Raw genomic sequence first — 19,348 nt, forward strand, 5'->3', positions numbered from 1 at the left:
GCGAAGCACTTTATTGTTTTTGGTACTGTGAATGCAATTCGAAGGAGCAAAAATTCCGATCGCCGCTTCGAGGATGCGACCTTATTTGTCTCTGTGAATGCTCATCAAGTGAGGCACTTTGAGCATGCTGGAGGGAATTCTTGGCACACAGCGGGGACCAAATGCCAGAATGGTACGATTCGCCCCCTGTCTGCCCTGAGCACTGCCAAATCTCTGCCTCTCTCAGCTTGTGATTCATGCACTCCCCGAAATAATGTCACACAACGCCTGCACCCAGTCTTTGAGAATGCTCTCTCGCATTGCTCTGCTGGCTCGGGTGAGGCAATGAAGAAGAGCTTGAGTTGCCGGTCATTCCGTGCCCGTTCATTCCATGGCACCGTCTCGCTGCCACCTCACGTTTTGTGCCCATCGAGGCTGCAACACGACACCGATGGTGTCAGTAGTGTTGACAAATCGGCCTTAATGGTGGAGACCTCTTGTGTCCCCGGAGCTGCTGGGAGAACTCATAACGCGGTTAAAAACCGGACCAGTTTAAGGCAATGTCCTGCATCCATTGATTTTCCTGTCAATTACAGCTCCCTACGGTGTTCTATGAGAACACATTGAGCACCAGATTGGCTATTTATATTTGGTTTCATTTATATTGACTACAATACCGCAGAGCTAAAATAACCCATCAAAATTAGCTTGCTGTGTTCCTGAAAAAGAAAGTGCCATTTACCATGGTGTCATGTTGGGATCAATGCAAATATTGTTGCATTGAGTTATCACATTAAATTTGCTTAAATCTAATATTGGCTAAAAATGTAAGTGTCCTTTAAGGTGGCACTGATCTCTACGCGTTTCTTTAAAACATTAATCACTTCCATTGCCATTGATGAATATCAAGATGTCATAATGGTCGAAACCATTGATGCTACCACACCTTTCCAACACCTACCCTCTGCCAGTTACACAGCTGGTGCCATTGATGCTCACTGAGAACGATTTTTGAACGGTGTTCTTTGTCGGGACTTGCGCATGCATCGACCAGGATGAGTACGCTGGAGATATGGACCTGCTTACTCAGTGGACATGGATTTGAATTCTGCAAGTAACAGCACTTAATTTTCACCAGGCATGCTTTCCAGATGGCAAAATGATGATTTGTCTTGGTTCTCCTTAGTCGCTTGTTGTGGGCTGCAGTTCATCTGGTAGCCGGGCAACATTTGACAGCTGTGATTTACAACTTGCAAAGTTCGTACATGGTGGTGTGAACTGTTTGGGGGTACAGGGCAGCAGTGCTGGCCTGCACATATAGATATTGGATACGCAACTGTGCAAAATAATTAAAAACGTGTGTTGCAAATTCTACAGCGATGGTAGAGTGTGGTTTTGTTCAAGTTGGAATGTGAATTCCAGGTTGGTGTAAGTTGTTGTGATTTATCACGACCGTCCAGTTTCCATCTTCCTTCAAAAGATGGCCCCCTATATATACTTCCAGCTCTCTTGCCTTGTTTACAGTTGTCATCTGTGGACCCAGAGGCACCGGAGCACGTGTGTTTGTAAATTGAAAACGCATTCGAAGGATAATACTGTAGGCTAGAGCAAGATGGCTTTTTTAGAGTGCAAAGCATGAAGTGTCTGGCTTTGCATTGCCAGGAGCCTTTAGCTACACTTTGCCATTCATGGGTAGTGGAGTACATCCAAGGTTTGAACAATGGTGTGGAAAGTTTACAGCAGTTAGTATCATAACTTTTTTTGCCATTGGTACGTGCTGTATTTAAACGCTGGCATAATGCAGAGACTCTTAACACACCCTGCTATTTAAAGTCCCATTAGAAGTTGGCTGCGTGGTAAATGCAGCATTTTCACTCGAGCCTTTTGGAGCCTTGCTTGATTTAGGAGCAGTGGAAACATTAATGTTCAGAAAGCTTTCAAATGCAGCCAGCAGCCGAAATCGTGAGGAAGAGAAATAAAGGAAGACGGATAGCTGAATGATGGTGTTCGAGTACAAAAAGCCGACATTTTACAGCTTGGGAATACAGCATCCAGGGTGAAGGACAGGAGGCTGGTTTGTTCTCTTGGAGCAGGGTAAAGAGACGCCACCCCTTGGTTGTGCATTGAGAGAGACCCCCGTTCAATCACTGGGAATGCACTTAGACTATAAAATTTCCCAGTTGTTGGGCAACATACAAAAAACAATCCTCAATACCAAAGTCCCCGAAATGTAGGTGCTCACTAATGTTATCCCGTTCGCCTTCGTCAGGATGCTTGAAGGTGAGATATATATGTACAATTTTAAAACCTGTAATATTTAAACTCTAAAGAAGAGTCATTGCAAAAAAGAAAATGTTAGCGTAGTTTTTAAGATTTTATTTTCAGTAAAAAATCTGACATGCATTGTTGATGCAGGTGTCAGACATATATGGGTCCTGTTTTTGGTTGCAAAAGATGTATTTCATGGAGTTTTTAATATAAGACTTATCAAGACATTGGCTGATCTTATTTGCATATTCCAGCGAGGGGCCACAGTATTTTAACACTTTAACACGTTTGGTGGCACGTAACATACACGACTGCAGAAATACTGCATGTCTGCCTAGCTGCATTTTTGTCGTGATTAGATGCGTTGTTTGGCGTGTCAGCTTCAGGGTGGCTGTCTCTCCATCGGGGGGAGTATTCAGCTGCTCATATGGACCGAAAACTAAACTGTTGGTGTGATTGGTGGTACTTTCCATTTTTAATAATACTACCTTGACTCAAATAAATTATGGAATATTCCATTATTTTTTGCCATATATATAATTACCTTTTTAAAAATTCTTTTTATTAAATTCATGGTTGACATTAATATTACTTTCTTAAATTCCGCAAAGTCAGTTATGGATAGGTTTTGCTGTCCTACGTTCACCCTGTGACTTTCAGAAGCTCAGCCATTAGCTCGCTTATCAGTAGTTTTAAGGCTTTTACACAGCTCTATTAACAATTCAGCTCCAGGACAGTAAATACCTGTTCAGTTATTTCCTAAAGCAATGAATCTTATGCACAATGCTCAGCAAAGTGGCCTTAATGCACCACTTAATGTCATTCCTTGAAGCCACCCAGATGCCCCAAGGACAGGGCCATATCAGTTCTGCTCAAATGGCCACTCTGTCGTTCTAATTCGGACTTAGCCAGCAGCAGCATCAGCAGCGAGACCAGACACAGCAGACACAGCAGACACAGCAGACACAGCAGACACACCAGACACACCAAGCCATCAAAGGGGATGGTAGGGGGTGAATATCAGTTTTGAGTTCAGATTTGGCACCGCAAAGGTATTTTCCACTGTGTGATTAAAACATACTTTTGATGATGACAATGCTACTTAGACATGTCTCTCTGACCATCGCTTTGAAACGTTCGGCCTTTTTTGTTTCAAAGACGTGGATTAAAAGCTTAAGCGTTTAGGTAGCGCTTGATATGGTCTTTAGTATCACACCTTGTCAGGGTGATCAGAGACTTGCGGGGTCCAGGAGGGGCGTGTGGACTCTGTTACTTGTTTTAATGTTTTAATTCAGGTAATTCAAGTTGTGTCGGAATCCCATGCCAATTGGCCAGCTGCATGTAACTACCCACACGTGTCAGGCACGTTGAACAAAAAAAAAACCACAGCGGAGTCTGGCTTTCACCTGGACTGGACTTGTTGGCAACTCTTGCTCGAGTGCATCACTTTGGAGTTTCACAGCAGAGAAATGAGTGGTGATCATATGAAGGTCATTTTATCAAGCCACCTAAGTGCCATTTAACATGCTCCTTAGAATCACAACTATTTCAGAGATTGTAATGAGCTGTTCATGATGAGAAATACTGTTGAAGCATAAATGTCTGAATCACTGATTTGAAAGATTGTGGAATACTGGTTGACTTGATTCTTTAGTAGATCTTAAGAACAATGGCACTACTGTACCTTTAAATACCTGTTATGCAGTATTGTGGAGTATTCCGGATAACAAATAAATAGTCTTTTACTTATCTCTCTACATTCAAGTAAACTGTTCTTTAGTCCTAGATTTGAAGCTTTCGTGACTGCAAGGATTCATACTCTTAGGTTTTTTCGGTAAAGTCGCGTAGGTAAAAATAAATAATAAAAGATGAATAACTAAAATAATAGAAGAAATAATAAAATAATAGAAAACTATTTTTATATTTGATTTATCTTTTTTATTCTATTATTTTTATTATTTATTTGTTATTATTTATTTTTACCTATGTGACTTTACCGAAAAAACCTAAGAGTATGTTCTTTAGTCCATCAACCATACAAAATGTGCCAATATTATATAGCAGCATTTGTCTAAGCGAGCACGTTTTTGGACCAGTTTCTACCATTTGAGTCACGTCAGCAAAGACGGGCTTGATTCAACAACAAGAATATGATTGGGAGCTGTTTTTTTACTCAACAGCTTGGTCAGTTAATCTGGAACCAGACTGGGCACAATTTTTTTAAAAGCCAGTTTTTTTTTCACACAACCCGAGTAAATTAATCGAAAAATCATCCTCACTTAAAAAAAAATTAGATTCGGAACGGTGCTTCGAAGTTGTGTTGCAACGTGAGCGCGGCAAGTCGCTGACCGGTTCTCCTCCCTTGATCTGGCAGACCTCTCCCCGCCGATGGGCTAGCAGACTCGCTGCGCCTCCTCTCGCTGACGGAGGAGCACCTGGCTGAGATGGAGGGTGACACACTGCGCCTGTTTGGCCGCGGGGCCCTGGAGGCGCTGGACCGGAGCTGGGGCGCGCAGGCGGCCGCCACCGTCACCGCCGTCTCATTCTCCTACGTGGATTTCGACGAAGTGGCCGGCGTCTTGGGGAAGCTGCGCACAAGGTTTCCTGGCACGGCGGTGAGCTCCGCTTTGAGGGTTAGAAATCGACAACCTGTGGCTCAAGGACTTCTTGCCCGGCTATTTTTCGTTTGTTATTTAAAAACAAAATTACAGCGGGTTCGTGAAATGGTGAAAATTAAATGGGATTGGTCTGGGACACGTCACTAGATGGGATGATGGCCTGTGGTCGGGACTGATTGTGGAGTGGCAGCCAAGTGAGGGAACACGTCTGACCATCCAAAGGGGAGATGGAGCAATGAAATGATCTCGTGTGTAAGCGTTATATTTTTGCATCATGAAACCCAGAGTTGATGGCAGCTTAGGAAGGCCCTCATCCAGCAGAGAATACATCATGGCCGATGGTGATGATTGTAAGTGCAATCGTGATGACGGCCATGACGAATATGGTAATGATGATGCTGGTGACCAATAGTTACTTACGAAAGGCAGTTATGTAAAACAAATTCAGAGCAAGCTGCAACGGATTTGCATTTCATAATAAGCGATCAATGTGAAAAATTGCCATGCACGTACTGGAGAAGGCTGTCACGTGGCTCTGTGTCTACGTGGGCTGACATGCACTCGCATATAACATTGACAACCTTATTTATTTATTTTTATTGCATGTCCAGCGCTCTTAACTGTACACCAATCGCTTGTAAAAAGCACTCGCTAAATAAAATTCGAACGATTATTTGTGACTGCGATCAACGCTTGCTTCTTGCCGCAACCTGCACAGCACCTCCAGTTCACCGAGACCAACCTGCAGAACCTGCAGCAGCTCAACGCTCTGGCCCAGCTGCGTCGGATCGAGCAGCTGACCGTGAACCCAGCTGGAAACTCGCTGACGGCTCTCTCGTTGTGGACGGCCTACGCCACCTTTCGCCTCCATCACCTCGGACTGCGACGTATCAACGGGCAGGAGGTGGGCAGCTGCGCTGTGGCGGCGGTCAGTGGCTGGGGGTAGGCGACGCGGGGAGGTGAGGTGTATGGGAACGACCTCGCCTTTTTAGGAATTGGAACGCTCTGTGATGGGTGCTCACACCACCTGTATGCCCCGTGGTGGTGCCTGCAAGGCTGCACATGCATGTGTAATTGACTCCGAAACACAACGTGTTTGTTGGGCCATTGGTGTTTGAAAACCCTTGACATGGATGTGTCACTAATAAGCACTTCTCCAAAATGTGCATTGTTTGGATGTCCGGGTGCTTTCTATGCCTTATATATTTTATTCGTGATTTTTGGATATCTAGAAAGTATGCCCATATACCGCTGATGGAGGCTTGCGTGTATACTGGGAGCACTATTAAACTTTGTGTTCTTTTTACAGAAGTGGATGTTAAAGATCAATTGACAGCATTGACAAAAGTGGCCATGGTCCACGAGAATTGAGTGTAATACTTAACTCGACATACAGTGGAGAACCTAGACCTGTATAGTCCATTAGTCATATTGGAGTGTACATGGCATTGCATAAACCGTGAGTAATATTTGTGAAGCAAATGTATCAGATGAAGCTCACATGAGGCCAGCTTAACACGTTTTTACCATGTCAATACTTGGTACCGTGCAACTTTGTCACAAAAGCAGAAGTTGATCAATTCATTTGCTGCCTTTTCTGGATGAATGCTTTGTGTTTGAGCTACTACAGTGACATTTTAGCTGCTTGTTAAGAAACTAAGAAAAGCTTAAGCAGTAGTTTGGGTACCGTGCGAGAAATATAAAACAACGTGCTAATCGTATAAGTGATTTTCTTTTCAGCACATGCATGCAGAAATAGTTTTAGAGAACATATATATCCTCACCAACTCACTGCATTTCACAATGTGGCATATCATCCATGTGCCATCTGTTTCCTTTTGGCGGTGTGGTAGTTCAGCAAAGAGGCATTTCGAATTTTAAAATGTGACGCACCACAAGACTCGGTCACACAACATTTGAACACCTCTATTAAGCCATATTTTTTGGTAGTTGCAATTCCTACGCTTCTCAAAATGCCTGCAACAATGTTAAGGTACAATTTTAAAGCACTTACGAAACAGCAGGAAAATTCACGAGTATTAAACTCCAGCTTCCTTTCACGCTATCTCAAGCTTGGTGGGTGAACAGGTGTCAGGAATGTGGAACCTAGAATTTGACCCTATTCCTGAAGGACCACTTGATGCTCGCCGCATGAGATTGCCTCTGCTGCCATGTCCACCTCGTATTGGCACTGCTCTGCTCTTTAGCATTACGTCAGCAGTTTGCGCACATTTAGCATTGTAGCCAATGTGTCGTTTTATTGCATTTTCTCTAGGAATTACGTGTGTACAATTGGTAGTCTCCGATACATGCCATATGTCGAGTCATTAACTTGACTTGTGAAGGCAGTATTTATGGCCATCGAGTATAGTCATTGGTACAGATCAGATAAAAGCAAACTTGACCTTTTCCACTCCATGCACTGCTGGAAATACGATATGAGGAGACGTGAAGGTGACCCTGACCGTCCAACACTGCTGTTCTCCTCCAAAGCATACAAACGCGTGCACACACACACACACACCTGCTCTCAATGTCCCTTGTGCGTGCATACCTTTCAACACGCGCCCAGTATTTGTTATAGTTATAATTAGGTGTGTCGGGTTTGAGATTTTTCCTTTCGTTCTTATTTTCACCCAAGCGATGAGCACAAAAACACGTACTTTTTAAAAAATCCATCCATTACATTTATATGCTTGTGTAGTCTTTATTAATGAAGCTAAATGTTGGCTCGTAACAGTGAGAACGTATTTTGAAGGCCTCCTCTGAGAGCTACACAAATGTGCGTTGAAATCTTTGCATTTCTTTTTACGGCTGTGAGATATTTTGTGGTAATGCAGTAAGTGACTTGCTTTTGAATTATTTATGCAATTTTTTTTTTTATCAAACATCCTTTCAAAGTGAAATATATCACATTTGTGTCTCGTTTGCGCATTGTTACACCCTACTTTTACCACGTTAAATTGCTGACACACGTCATTTAAGGATGAAGACGATCGGGCGAGGCACACTCGGCCTCGTAATCTCTCAACACTCGTTGTGTACATGCACTTACCGCTACAAGGTGCTGAAGTGTTGGCTACAATGTGCATTTACGCCTCCTTCCTGGCCTCTAATGAGAGTAAAAGTGTGTGGCACGTTGGCCTAAAAATACAAGTTGAGCTGAGCCATGTACACAGCCGTGCGGTTTTTTTTTATTTCTTTTTGGGCGTCTCCTTGGCCCGAGACTTGCGAATTCCACAAGCTGACACAGTGTTCACTGCCTTTTGGCCCCGTTTTGTCTGTACACCCATCACCTATTGTGAGTACACTAAAGCTTTTGCCGCGGGCGTTAAGGGAGAGCGGGGCCACACTTCGGTGTTAATGTACCCACGGAATCGACACAGGCAGCCTTGTCTGGCAGGCTCACCTGATAAGGCCGAAACAGCCTGCAGTCCTATAAGCGACGTCTAAATACAGAACTCGCAGTGTGCCACTCCCAGGGGAATTCCAACAGTTTAGCCAATTTTCTTCCAATTAAAAGGTAAAGCTGAACCGCTTTTTATGCTTAAGGTCAACTTTTGAATACGCAGAATTATTTCTAAAGGTCAGAAATGTTATGCTAGGAATTTGGGGCTGTTGTGTTTTTTTTTGTTTTGTTCATATCTGACGTTCTCCTCCTTGCTCAAACACCTCCGTGTCAAAGGGGGAAAGGCTCCCTAAGCTCAAACACAAGCTTTGTTGAATCAATTTTTCTGCTTAACAGTTTGACAAAGAGGAATGTGCAATCGCTTAGACTGGTCTACGGGGCACATAGACTTTGTTGTTTAAATGGGGAGGGGGGGGAGGTGGAATTAAGGGTTGTAGTATAGTTTGTAATGCTCGTGTGTAAATGGAGAACCTAGATATTGGCTTAATTGGACTCTCTTTTACTCTGCGTCGTTTCGTACATGCACAATTAACTGAATTAATTCATACGCACATTTTATCTCTGTTAATATATATTGGAAAAAGGCATTAATGCACTGTTAGCGCGCACGGAATTGGCAATTGATTGGTTGTTGGTAGTAGTCCTAAATGATATATGTAATGGAGATCAATAGTTATTATTGTTATACATCCTTACTTTCATCAGTGCCTGCAATAACAGCACAAATGATGATGAACATAGACTAACCACTGGCCCTGTTGTATTTATCATTCCTGAACCATTGGACTTGGTACAAGCAAAACCTGCGAACAATTTAGCAGCCCCTTACAGCAGTGAATTAATCTAAACAGTGTTTCAAGTTGATGCAACAGTTTATCTTACGGTTGGGTGTTAAATCAATGATCCCTTCTCATTATGTGGGTCCCAGCAAGCATCGGGTTACCCTAATTTGTTAACTCGTTGAAAGGACATGTGCAATCTGCTTGGGCCTTTCCTACTCACGAGGCAGCAGAGTTACAGGACTCCGCTCAATGAGGCCGTGTTCTTCGGCTGCTTCCAAAGTAAACACCAATAAGACCTACGCAACCACGGAGGGGGGAATACTGCTCTTGACATTGCGGTGCTTTCAAAGCCATCCCTGGGAATTGCAGTCCTACAGCATTGCAACACTTGCAGAGGGCAATTTTATTTTGTGCTCGAATTTGCTCACAGGATAGCGGCTCAATTATTTTTGGTCAAGTAAATAAGGTCCGGTCAGTCTCTAGCGCGTTTTTCGATGAGGTGTTGAAGATGGCAAGTGTTAATTTAGAAACGGCAATCAATCTGTCTGGATAGGCTTTGGAATCCTAATATTAACCTCCGTCTCTTGCTTAATATCGATTAACACGTCTATTGGCAGATATGTGGCGTTAACATCTCAGGTTTATTTTTCAGTCGTGTCGATACGTAGATAATATCTGCCTTTTTTTTGCATTTGGCAAGGTGGGAGGTAATACCATGTGATGCATCATTTAACCTAAGGTTACCAAACACTTGGCATTGCCACTGACAATAACACTTGATACCCTGCATGACAGCCAACTGAGCATCTTGGCTACCACCTCTTCACTGGAGCCTGACGGGTAGTCAGTGTGTGTGTGTGTGTCCTCACAGAATGTCCTGGAAGCCCAAAAATCCCCCCCCAGAATTGTGCAACCCTACAGCTTAACGATGTCGTGACAAGCGCTGGAATTTACGGAGACTTGGCCGATCAAACGTGACAATTCTTTTAATACGTGCGATTATTTTGTCTGGCAGATATCGGCGACAGATGTCACAGCTGCAGAGGCGATGTTCGGTTCCCTCGCCCGATTGACTGCCCCGCGGGCATCGACCTCGTCGCTCGGGGACGGGAGGTACGCTCGCGTGCAAGCGCCCGCGAGCGCGCACGTTGGTTTTGTATTTTTATGCGATTGCGTGCGTGTGTGCGTGGGTTTTGCATTGGAGTAATTAAATCCCTGGTCCGCATCATCGCAGGTCACGCCATCTCAAGGTACGTAACAGAAGTGCAACATGCGCATTTTTGGTACATCCTGTGTCCCATTGACCCTTGAGGGGTGAGTGTTTGTGAGAGTGAGGGTGTGGCCCTGGGTGTGGGGGTTGGCATTTCCATTGCCATATTACATTTGTCATCAATTTTCCGTTCCCATGCATTTTATTCGGGGCTAGATTGCCACAGTACGCATGAAGCAACTACTTCATTATCGAAGAACAGTGCGTGGTGACTTTTTGACCATGTTTATTTCAAAACACCGTTCACTTACAAGTTCACACGTAACATCGAAGTTGCGGCTATTTTGTAAATAATTGAAAACTTTAATTTACAGCCGTTTATCCTTCCACTGCTGCATGAAGGCTTTCCCATGCCATGTCGGTTATGGTGATTTCTTTTACCGTACTTCAACAACGCTGCTCAGTGTTGGTGGGGGGCAGGGGTGGAATTACCACTTTGTTGGCCCTGTTTGGGATTGAACTCAGGTTTCTGGGTTCACTGCGCAGTGCCACCCCCCCCATAAGTTAACACGTGCACGAATTTTCACGTAGGATTTTTCATTCGAAGAGAAGCCTACTTCGAAGTGACTCACAGCATTTACACACAAGGGCAGAACACAGTCCGCTCATAAAAAAAATGAATCCATGAACATGCACAGAAACAAACGTGAACATACACACACATTCGAACGCACGCACGCACGCATGGCGGCTCACACGCACCCCAAGAGATTTGTGGCCAAAGTGAACAACGCCCACACCACTCCGTGCTTCGTCTTAAGGCCTGTATAGGAACAGGATATAGGAATATTGCAAAAACACAAACGGCTTGTCAATGTGCCCGTTACAAACCTGGGCTCGGGAAACCACCGGGAATGGAGATTATTGGGCAGCGGTTGTGGGAGATATCCTTTTTTACAGGAAAAAGGTAGTCGTGACATTTTAATGCAAGCCAGAACTGTCACACGTGTTTGTCGTGCTGTAGTTTGTCACTGTCCTGGTGTGTGGGTGTTATTGCGGCAATGTTGGCTGGTGGAGTAATAGTGTGGGATGCTTGCGGCCTGCTTATACAGTGACTGGCTGGAGCTACTGCATACCACCCCGCCTTATCTGCTACTCTTAAAGACTGAAGCAATGTGCTACATTGCGGTCTCATTTTATTTTAGGTTTCTCATCCTGCTTCTCCAAGTTTCTTTTAACAGACGTTTTAAAATAAATGTCATGGATGGAGACGAATATCTAAAGACGTGTGCACAATCTGTGTGTTCTGAAGAATAAATATTTACTTGAAGACGTTCGTACCTAAACAACAACAACAACAAAAACAAAAACAGTACACATGCCTGCAGAAATGTCAACAGAGGGGGAAAAAAACTAGATAAGGGAGCAGCAGGCCAGCTCAGTGTCAGAGGGTAATGCCTCTCGGAGTGAACACTTGCGTAAGCCTCCTCGCCATCGTAAATAAATGTCCATCTTGGGAAAGATATTCTGGGCACAACAACAAAGGCACTCTAGAAACGACCGACTCTCATGGGGGTGCAGATGGTCCCCACTGCTGCAGCTGCTGAAGCTTCCAACTATTTTCAAAAAAACCCATCCCAACTCGGGAGCTTCCCACGTGCCCCTTGTGTGCCTTCACACTTCCCTTTAGGAAGAGCGGCAGGTGCTCGAAGTCACTGGTGTCTAACGCGAGTGCTTTCCAACGCTCTCAGCTGTGAGAGATCTTAAGGATTCGCCTGTAGTGTCACCATCGGGGAGAGTATGGAACAAGCGCTGAGTGAATCTTTATTTGGATATTTGATGAAAAATCGGGAGCGCCACTTTACCCGCGCGGCAAGTCCCAGCGGGAGTAAGATAGTAATTCAGATTTTTCAGATAATCATTCAAGAAAGTTTTGCTTAGAATATTTGTGCCAAGGCATACAACTGCAGTGATTAATTATGTTCACGTTATCTTATATTCTTGCATATGGCAATATTTTCAGGAGATAAATGCCAATGTCAAGGTCTGCTTGCCACAAGAAAGCTGCAGGAAACATTTGGTGTAGTTTTACTATTTTTCTGTTGAAGGAGTGCAGGCAATAGTTATTTACGATGTGATCCATAGCTTGGATTGAATGGCTTTTATTAAAATTCCCATTCACGGAGGCCTGCACATCGGCCTGTTGATGGTTGCACTAGTGTCTTCGAGGAATGTCAAAGCCGGGGAGGTGTGATGTTTGAGGATATGTCAATAACATTATCATGTTGGTTACATCACTTGCCGTTTGATTTGTAATTCTGGTGCAGCAGTTTGCATTCGAGTGCTGTTCTGAATTGGGTGGGAATGACGGTTTGAGAATGTCCCCTGAAAAAGATGGAGCGGGGAAACCCATTAATGTGCAGGTGCTAAGTGGATTACCACATCATAGGATCACAAGAGGGTGGTGGTGTCTTGGGGGAGGCCTTCATCCAGCAGTGGATTGAGCATGGCTGATGATGGATGGACATGGGGTTTATCTTGTCAAAGTTAAATGACTATTTTATGAAAACATCCACATGCTGAGGGAACTGTTACGTGTGATGTCACTTTGAGGTTGTGAAATAGCTAACATTTTTTCAGGTATACTTAACGTTTTTGAGATTTTGTCCAGAGCAGAGGGTGTTCTTTACGTATATGCATTTTTTCCCTTTGACTTTAATTATTGTCTATCATTGTGGGCTTTAGGACTTTGTTGCAGGCCCAAAAATTACCCAACGGTGGTTTTACACGTATCTCTTTCAGTTTACCTAAGGTTTACAGCCTTGTCTTGGGAGAATGTAGGCAAGCGATGTGATCTGTGATAATGGAATATTTGCTTTGCATTCAGGACAACTTGTATGTGTAGCATTTAATCTCCACGTATTTGCTTTCGCCAATGAAGTTAACGCTGTCGGTAAATAGCAACTTTGTACGTGGTTGTGGTGTGAAGAATGATAATGTGTTTTTTAGCATGTGACAGCAGCCCACAACCCTGTGTGGGGGGGAAAAAAAAAAACTTTGCCCCGTCACTATGATGCTGCCACCCCTCTCGTGTGGTCAGTGAACTTCCCCGCAGATGGCCGGGGGAACTCGGAAGACACGATGGGGGTAAAAAGTGGCAATGTGTAATGGTCTGTGGTGAGAACACAAGGCTTTTCTACCACAAACGCTGGGGCTTGGTTACTTCATTGAGTTTCAACATGCCATTTCTAAGTGGTAACAGGCCCTGCCCAAGATATCTATTTGAAGCAATGCAGCAGCCACTTTATCGAATAAGTTAACTCGTGTTACTTATTTGACGGTGCTTTAAAATGCTCTTTAACAGCTTTCGGAAAGAAAAAAACAGCCGAGTGCTCCAAACGCGTGGCCGAATGTGAGTGGCACAGTGTTGTTATCAAAGTTAAAGTTGTTCGCACTGGATGGTGATTCCAGCGATTAAAGGGGTCTGAGCATGCTGTCAGTCAGATGTGTACTCCAACCTCCAGTGGCATCAACAGCATAGTCATAGAAAGCTTCCAATGTCCTAATAGCCGACCGTCAGCATTGATTATAGGGCTGATAAAAAAATAAGTTAGAAACTGAAATCCAATGCTGCGGTACTCCCGTTTTGGCCACCTACACGAAGTCCTTGAAAAAAGGGCACACTTTAAATGTTTATATGCACAAAATGCACTACGAATTCCACAACTCTTATCTGTAGTTGGAGCCCCATGTGCTTAATGTGCTTAATGCACAATGCAGGAAGGAGAGCGTACCGCCAAAATTTTGTAGAATGCAGGCAAATCTATTTTAGCTGAAGGTTCAATAAGTTGATTTATCTCAAGAGCTAATAAATATAATGGAATTAAAATTTTTTACGGGAAATAAATAAAATGAAAGTTTTTTTGTGTGCATGCTAAATTGTAATCTAGATTTACAACAGGTTATAGAGGACAAATTGTAAAAAAAACTACGATCCACATACCACCTGCTTTAATTAAGTTAAACATTTGTTATTCGGAATTGTGGGTTCTGTGCCAGATACGTTTTAAGGAGGAAGATCAAAGTTTTTGTGGTTTTATTTAATTCATATTACAGTTAGAAGTTCTCACCAGTGGCCTTGCGTAATAAATGTGTGGCACACTACGCTCTGTTTGACCCTCATTTGCGCACACATTTTCACCATCTCACACTAAATCAAGCTAGACACTTAGCACTCCTCCATGGCGCCCCCAGCTGTGAGTGGTTAGGTTGGTGAAAGCGGCTGATTGGGAGGGAAGGGGGAGAAAGGCGGCCAATTGGCCCATGGCCATCGTACCATCACGATCTGGTTAATCTCAGAAGTTGAGCACTAGGCCTTGAATGGTAACGGGCCCCCGAGATCAAGAGGGATATACAGGAGGGCATTATAATTGCATAATATCTCCACGCTCTCGCCGTTCGGCCTAAGAAATACGAGGCAGCAATAATGCTGTGTTTTAAAGCATGCAAACCCAGCATCTATATACAATGCAAACACAACACCTTACATATGTCTATATGATCAGGCCACATGATGATTTCCTGACAGCATTGCCCAAAGCATGTCGTCTGCTGTTAAGTGGATGTTAAAGACAGTGGCCCCGATTTTTTTAAGTAGAATATTCTCATAGCCTAATTCACCAATTTAAAATGTGTTCATAAATGTAGCACATGTATTTACTACTAACTGTAGCTGCTTGGGTTTCCCCCACGAATAATGTGACCTCAATAAAGTCAGATTTTGTAAAGGAGAGACATTAGTACGATGGCTTTCAGGTGAACATTATGAACGCTAGATATACTTTCATGGAATGTTTTCAGCTGCTTCATGGGCTATTAATTGGTTATAAACGAATTACAGGATTTGTCGTACCGTATTTCCCAATCAAACGAGGCACGTGTCCGCGTCATTGTAAATGCGCAACCTAGCAAATCGCCGTGCATTACACGCGTCAGACGTGTCTCGTAGAATACAAAAACGTCTCCATAGCCGATTTTGTGACTTGCCAAGTAAAGCGTTGAGTGAATGGTTATACTGTGACATATATATACGTGAAATATTCTGACCCCCATAAACCATCAGCAGTGTGGGAATTGTGATTTAGAACATGTGCTTAACTCGAATCGGCACGGATGAGAGTACTTGTACGAGTGCTCTCACTGCATCTCTCTGCTAGGAGAAAGCCGCCGGCGGCTGCTGCTGCTGCCGCGTGCACTGCCGAGAGCAAGGGCAAGAGGGCAAGTGGAGGAGCCGACGATGGGCGGGAGCGTGGCCCGGCACCCGTGGATTCGGCCAGCCTCGCCGGCCTGCAGTTCTACTCCCAGGAGGCGTTGGGCAGGATATGTCAGGTACAGCGATCGTCAGCCGAGAGTGGCGATCGGAAGGGTGCCGGGTTTCGCACGAGGAGTAACGGGCAATAAAATTACGTTGCGGGGAGACGTGGGTAAAATGCAAGCGTGGAAGAAAACTTTTAAAATAATTATTTCGTAATATATGGGCGTCCTGTATCACTGAGAAATGCCTGAGACGATCTGATTTGTGCGTCTCTTGCATAATTGCCGCATGCACACTTTAGTACGGTTGGTAAGTTTTGCCCGACTGGTTTATAAAGGACCTTGAAAAATGTTTCTGGCATGCGATGAAGTTGCTCACCTGTTTTCAATGTTTTTAAGATATAGGTTCCACCTGGAAGGTATTACGTAAACAGAAAGAGTGGAAAATCCACAAGCATGTGATCTTTAGTTCAGAGCATCTTATGATTAGCTATCATATTCCATTATCCAGATAGAGACAAGACAGCACACACAAAAGTTGTGTAGCAACCATAAACGAAATAATTTGTTCTTCAGCAATGAAAGTGTTTTTATTTGAAATAGATCTGCTAGATGAATTAACCTTAGAAATGCTTTGTAGCCTGAGATCGCAGATATAAAAAACTTTTCCAGCAGGTGAAAAGTTTCTCGTACTGGCGACCAAATATCTCGATTTTTTTTCTTCTCGTTTTGTTCGTGATGGGTTAGGCCCCTTGTGAAAATGTCACGATGCGTGTCATATTTCAGGAGCAGGAGGAGAAGGGGCGCTTCTGCCAAGACTACGTGAAAGAGCTGGTGGACAGAGTGGTTCTGCAAGAGAAGAAACTGGAGGCGTTGCAAACAATTTGGCCCCAGTTTTTCCTTGAGATGGTCACGGATGCCGTTCTTGAGACACAAGATTCCGACACGTATGTGTCCAGGCGCATGAAGGAGCTGACTGAGGAGTGATGCCGGAGATGAAACCAAAGGCTGCACATATGATCCCAGCTGCTGTAAAACAAAACAAAATCAACAAAGAAATGCTCTCATGCACACATGTGGCCATGTGGTTCTCAGACTTTTGCGGCGAGGAAGTGACCGAATTAATTGTGCTCTCGCAGAAGAGACGGCATGGACACAGTCCAGGACAAGACAGTATTTTCCTTCAAGATACTGCTTCATACTTACACCATTATTGGCAGTGCTTAATCAAAATAATGTATCAGGTTAGATGGCCACCCTTCCCTCTGTTATTATTTCATAATGAAAAACAAACAATGGTACTTGTATCCTCAATTAAAGAACGTGGGTTTTATTCAAAAGTATTCACAGAATGGAGTCAAATAACTCTGCTCATTTTCACTTCACCGTTTACTGCATAGACACAATGACTGTGGAATTGCCCGTGCTGTAGCTAAACAACATCTATGTATTACCTATCACTATTTCTATTTATTTGGCTCGGCATAGGCAATTCCACAGTCGTGGCAACATTGAATATACTTGCGTCTCCGTAAACACCTTATACATCTCGATGGATTTCTTCAATCAGTTGAATACATCAAAGATCTGTCCAAGGAAAAACATGGTGAAACATTTCAATTTCACTGGTCGCTTATTTTGTCTTTATAGATATTTAAAAAAAACCTGTCACTGTAATATCGCAGAAAAAATGCAATGGCCACATATTGAGCTCTGTCTCAGTATACTTACCTTGGTATCCAAGAAAATTATTCTTGTCCTGATTTGGGAGATCATTTACATTTACCACAAGCCTCGTTGCACGGAAGCCGCAGGAGGCCAGCCCCCCCCGCCCCACCACCACATCGTACCGGTGTGCTGCGTGCCTGCCATTAGCTTGTTAAGCATCTCATACATGTATCTAACTCAAATGTGGTAAATCCATTGCCTTCCGCTTAAACGTATGTATGCACTGCTGAAACGGCTAATGTGCAATATTGCCAACAGCTGCAACCGGAGCATTATCAATGTGTTTAAAACTGTGTAATTGGTTGGTGGCAGTTGCGTGTACGTGTGTGTATTTACTTCATGGGTTCAACATGGTAATATATACGGCACATTTGAACAAGTGTATACTCTTGCAGTATATACATAATATTGACATATACTGTATGTCATTGCACTAATCCTAATGCATGAATAGATGTAAGCAGAGAGCTAAATCAAAGTGGTGTTCACCTTTTTTTGAAGGGAAGTGCTTTAAGTTATCACAGCCATCGTGGCCACACATTTCAGGAAGCACGCGGTGGAAACTGAAGTTTGATGAAGTGATACGTCTCTCCAAGCATGAGGGAACCTCACTAAATATAGCCAACCACACATCTGCTGCTATTGTGACAAGTGCCATGCAGCAAGGATGGTTTTAGCACTTGTGTGAGTAATGGACCGAGATGTCAAACCATGGACCCACCACATCCTTAGTGAACGCATAAATCTCTCAACGTCGCTGGCACAGTTGCTGAACGGCGAATGGCGAGCGTTAACGTGCGGTGGCGCACACACTCGCCTGCAATTCTCGTGACTTGAAGGCGGGGAAAGGTTGGATCGGATAGTTGTGGCCTGCTCGGTGATTCGGTGCTGCTGGTACACAAAGTGCGTTTCTGATTTATCTGCGTGGCGTTTGACGTGATCGTCCCTTGTGGGCTTTCTGTGGTTCTTGCTCCGGCTGTTCCGGTTGCCTTCCACGATAAAAAAAATGTTCTCTTTGGCCAAACGATTCAAATGCGAGAGATCCTTCATGAAATGAGTCTTGTTACTGAAGGCTTTTTTTTGGGTAAATTAATGTTTTTCCATTTCATTGGGGCCTACGCTTTGTTATGAATAAAAGCAACGACATGTTTTGTCTTCCTGGTATATTTAAAAGCAAAGCAATTCGCTGCTCGGTGCACAGTCTTATATACATATTTATTTTCTCTTGTGAGAAATCGTGCACTGAATTCGCTTAAATTTTTTTTTACTGAAGTATGTCAGCCCTGATGTGAATGGTGATTGCAAGTTTATTTATTTTATTGCACGTGTGATTTGCGCAAGCCTTGAAGTTATATCAAACTAAATAAAGGACGTGTGTTTGAGAATCTCTTGATTTTGCGACAACATTGTGTACATTGATTGTGAGTAGACATTGATGCCAGCAAACAAAACAGCCAACAAGCACACGGGTTTTTAATATATACCCCCACCCCACCCCCCTCCAAAAAATAATCAGTGGCAGAAAAATAAATACAGTTAAAAAAATGTCTTGCCATACTGTATGACGACCGCAAAGTATGCCAGCGATTCAACCAAGGCATCCTCGTGCGTGTCAGGGCAGGGGGAAGCTTCACTGGCTGCTGGAGGGGAATTCGATTTACCTGTGGACTTGACCCAAGAGAGGTGCCCCCACGTGGTCTCGGTGTACACAGATCGGGTTTTTTTTTTGTTGTTGCGAAGATCGAGTATCAAGATCGCCCCGGCACTCGCCTAATTCTTGTTACAAGCAACAACGGCAATGGGAAAAAAAACAAAGCACGTTTTGTAGTCCTCTGTAAAAAAAAAAAGCGGATTTAAATTGCTGTCATTTACTTTGCTGAAAAACAACCGCGAGGAACGAACGTTAATCCCCGCTTTATGCAAAAGGATTGTGTGCGAGGAAAAAGCGGAGGAACGTGCGCACGTGCTTTGGCTGTGAACGCATTCTAGGGCAAAAGGGAGTTTGAATGTGTGTCATGCACATTTGCGCTAATTGTCCGTA

At 43.7% G+C, this 19,348-nt stretch overlaps 1 protein-coding gene across 3 annotated transcripts in view; it reads left to right on the top strand.

Annotated features, from left to right (window-relative positions):
- Positions 1-18,686, top strand: part of LRRC49 (leucine rich repeat containing 49) — a 63,087-nt gene extending 44,401 nt beyond the window's left edge. For 2 of the 3 annotated variants that reach the window (XM_061558511.1, XM_061558513.1), the window contains exons 14-18: positions 4,622-4,862; positions 5,584-5,769; positions 10,072-10,169; positions 15,483-15,654; positions 16,366-18,686. In XM_061558511.1, the coding sequence (XP_061414495.1) occupies positions 4,622-4,862; positions 5,584-5,769; positions 10,072-10,169; positions 15,483-15,654; positions 16,366-16,566 (898 nt within the window). In that variant the 3' untranslated portion in view covers positions 16,567-18,686. The remainder of the gene's footprint in view (positions 1-4,621; positions 4,863-5,583; positions 5,770-10,071; positions 10,170-15,482; positions 15,655-16,365) is intronic. The other variant, XM_061558512.1, reaches the window with a different exon arrangement.
- The last annotated feature ends 662 nt before the right edge of the window (positions 18,687-19,348 follow it).

Source organism: Lethenteron reissneri, chromosome 24 (genome assembly GCF_015708825.2).
Source record: "Lethenteron reissneri isolate LAM-NWPU_2019-01 chromosome 24, ASM1570882v1, whole genome shotgun sequence".
Classification (NCBI taxonomy): domain Eukaryota; kingdom Metazoa; phylum Chordata; class Hyperoartia; order Petromyzontiformes; family Petromyzontidae; genus Lethenteron; species Lethenteron reissneri.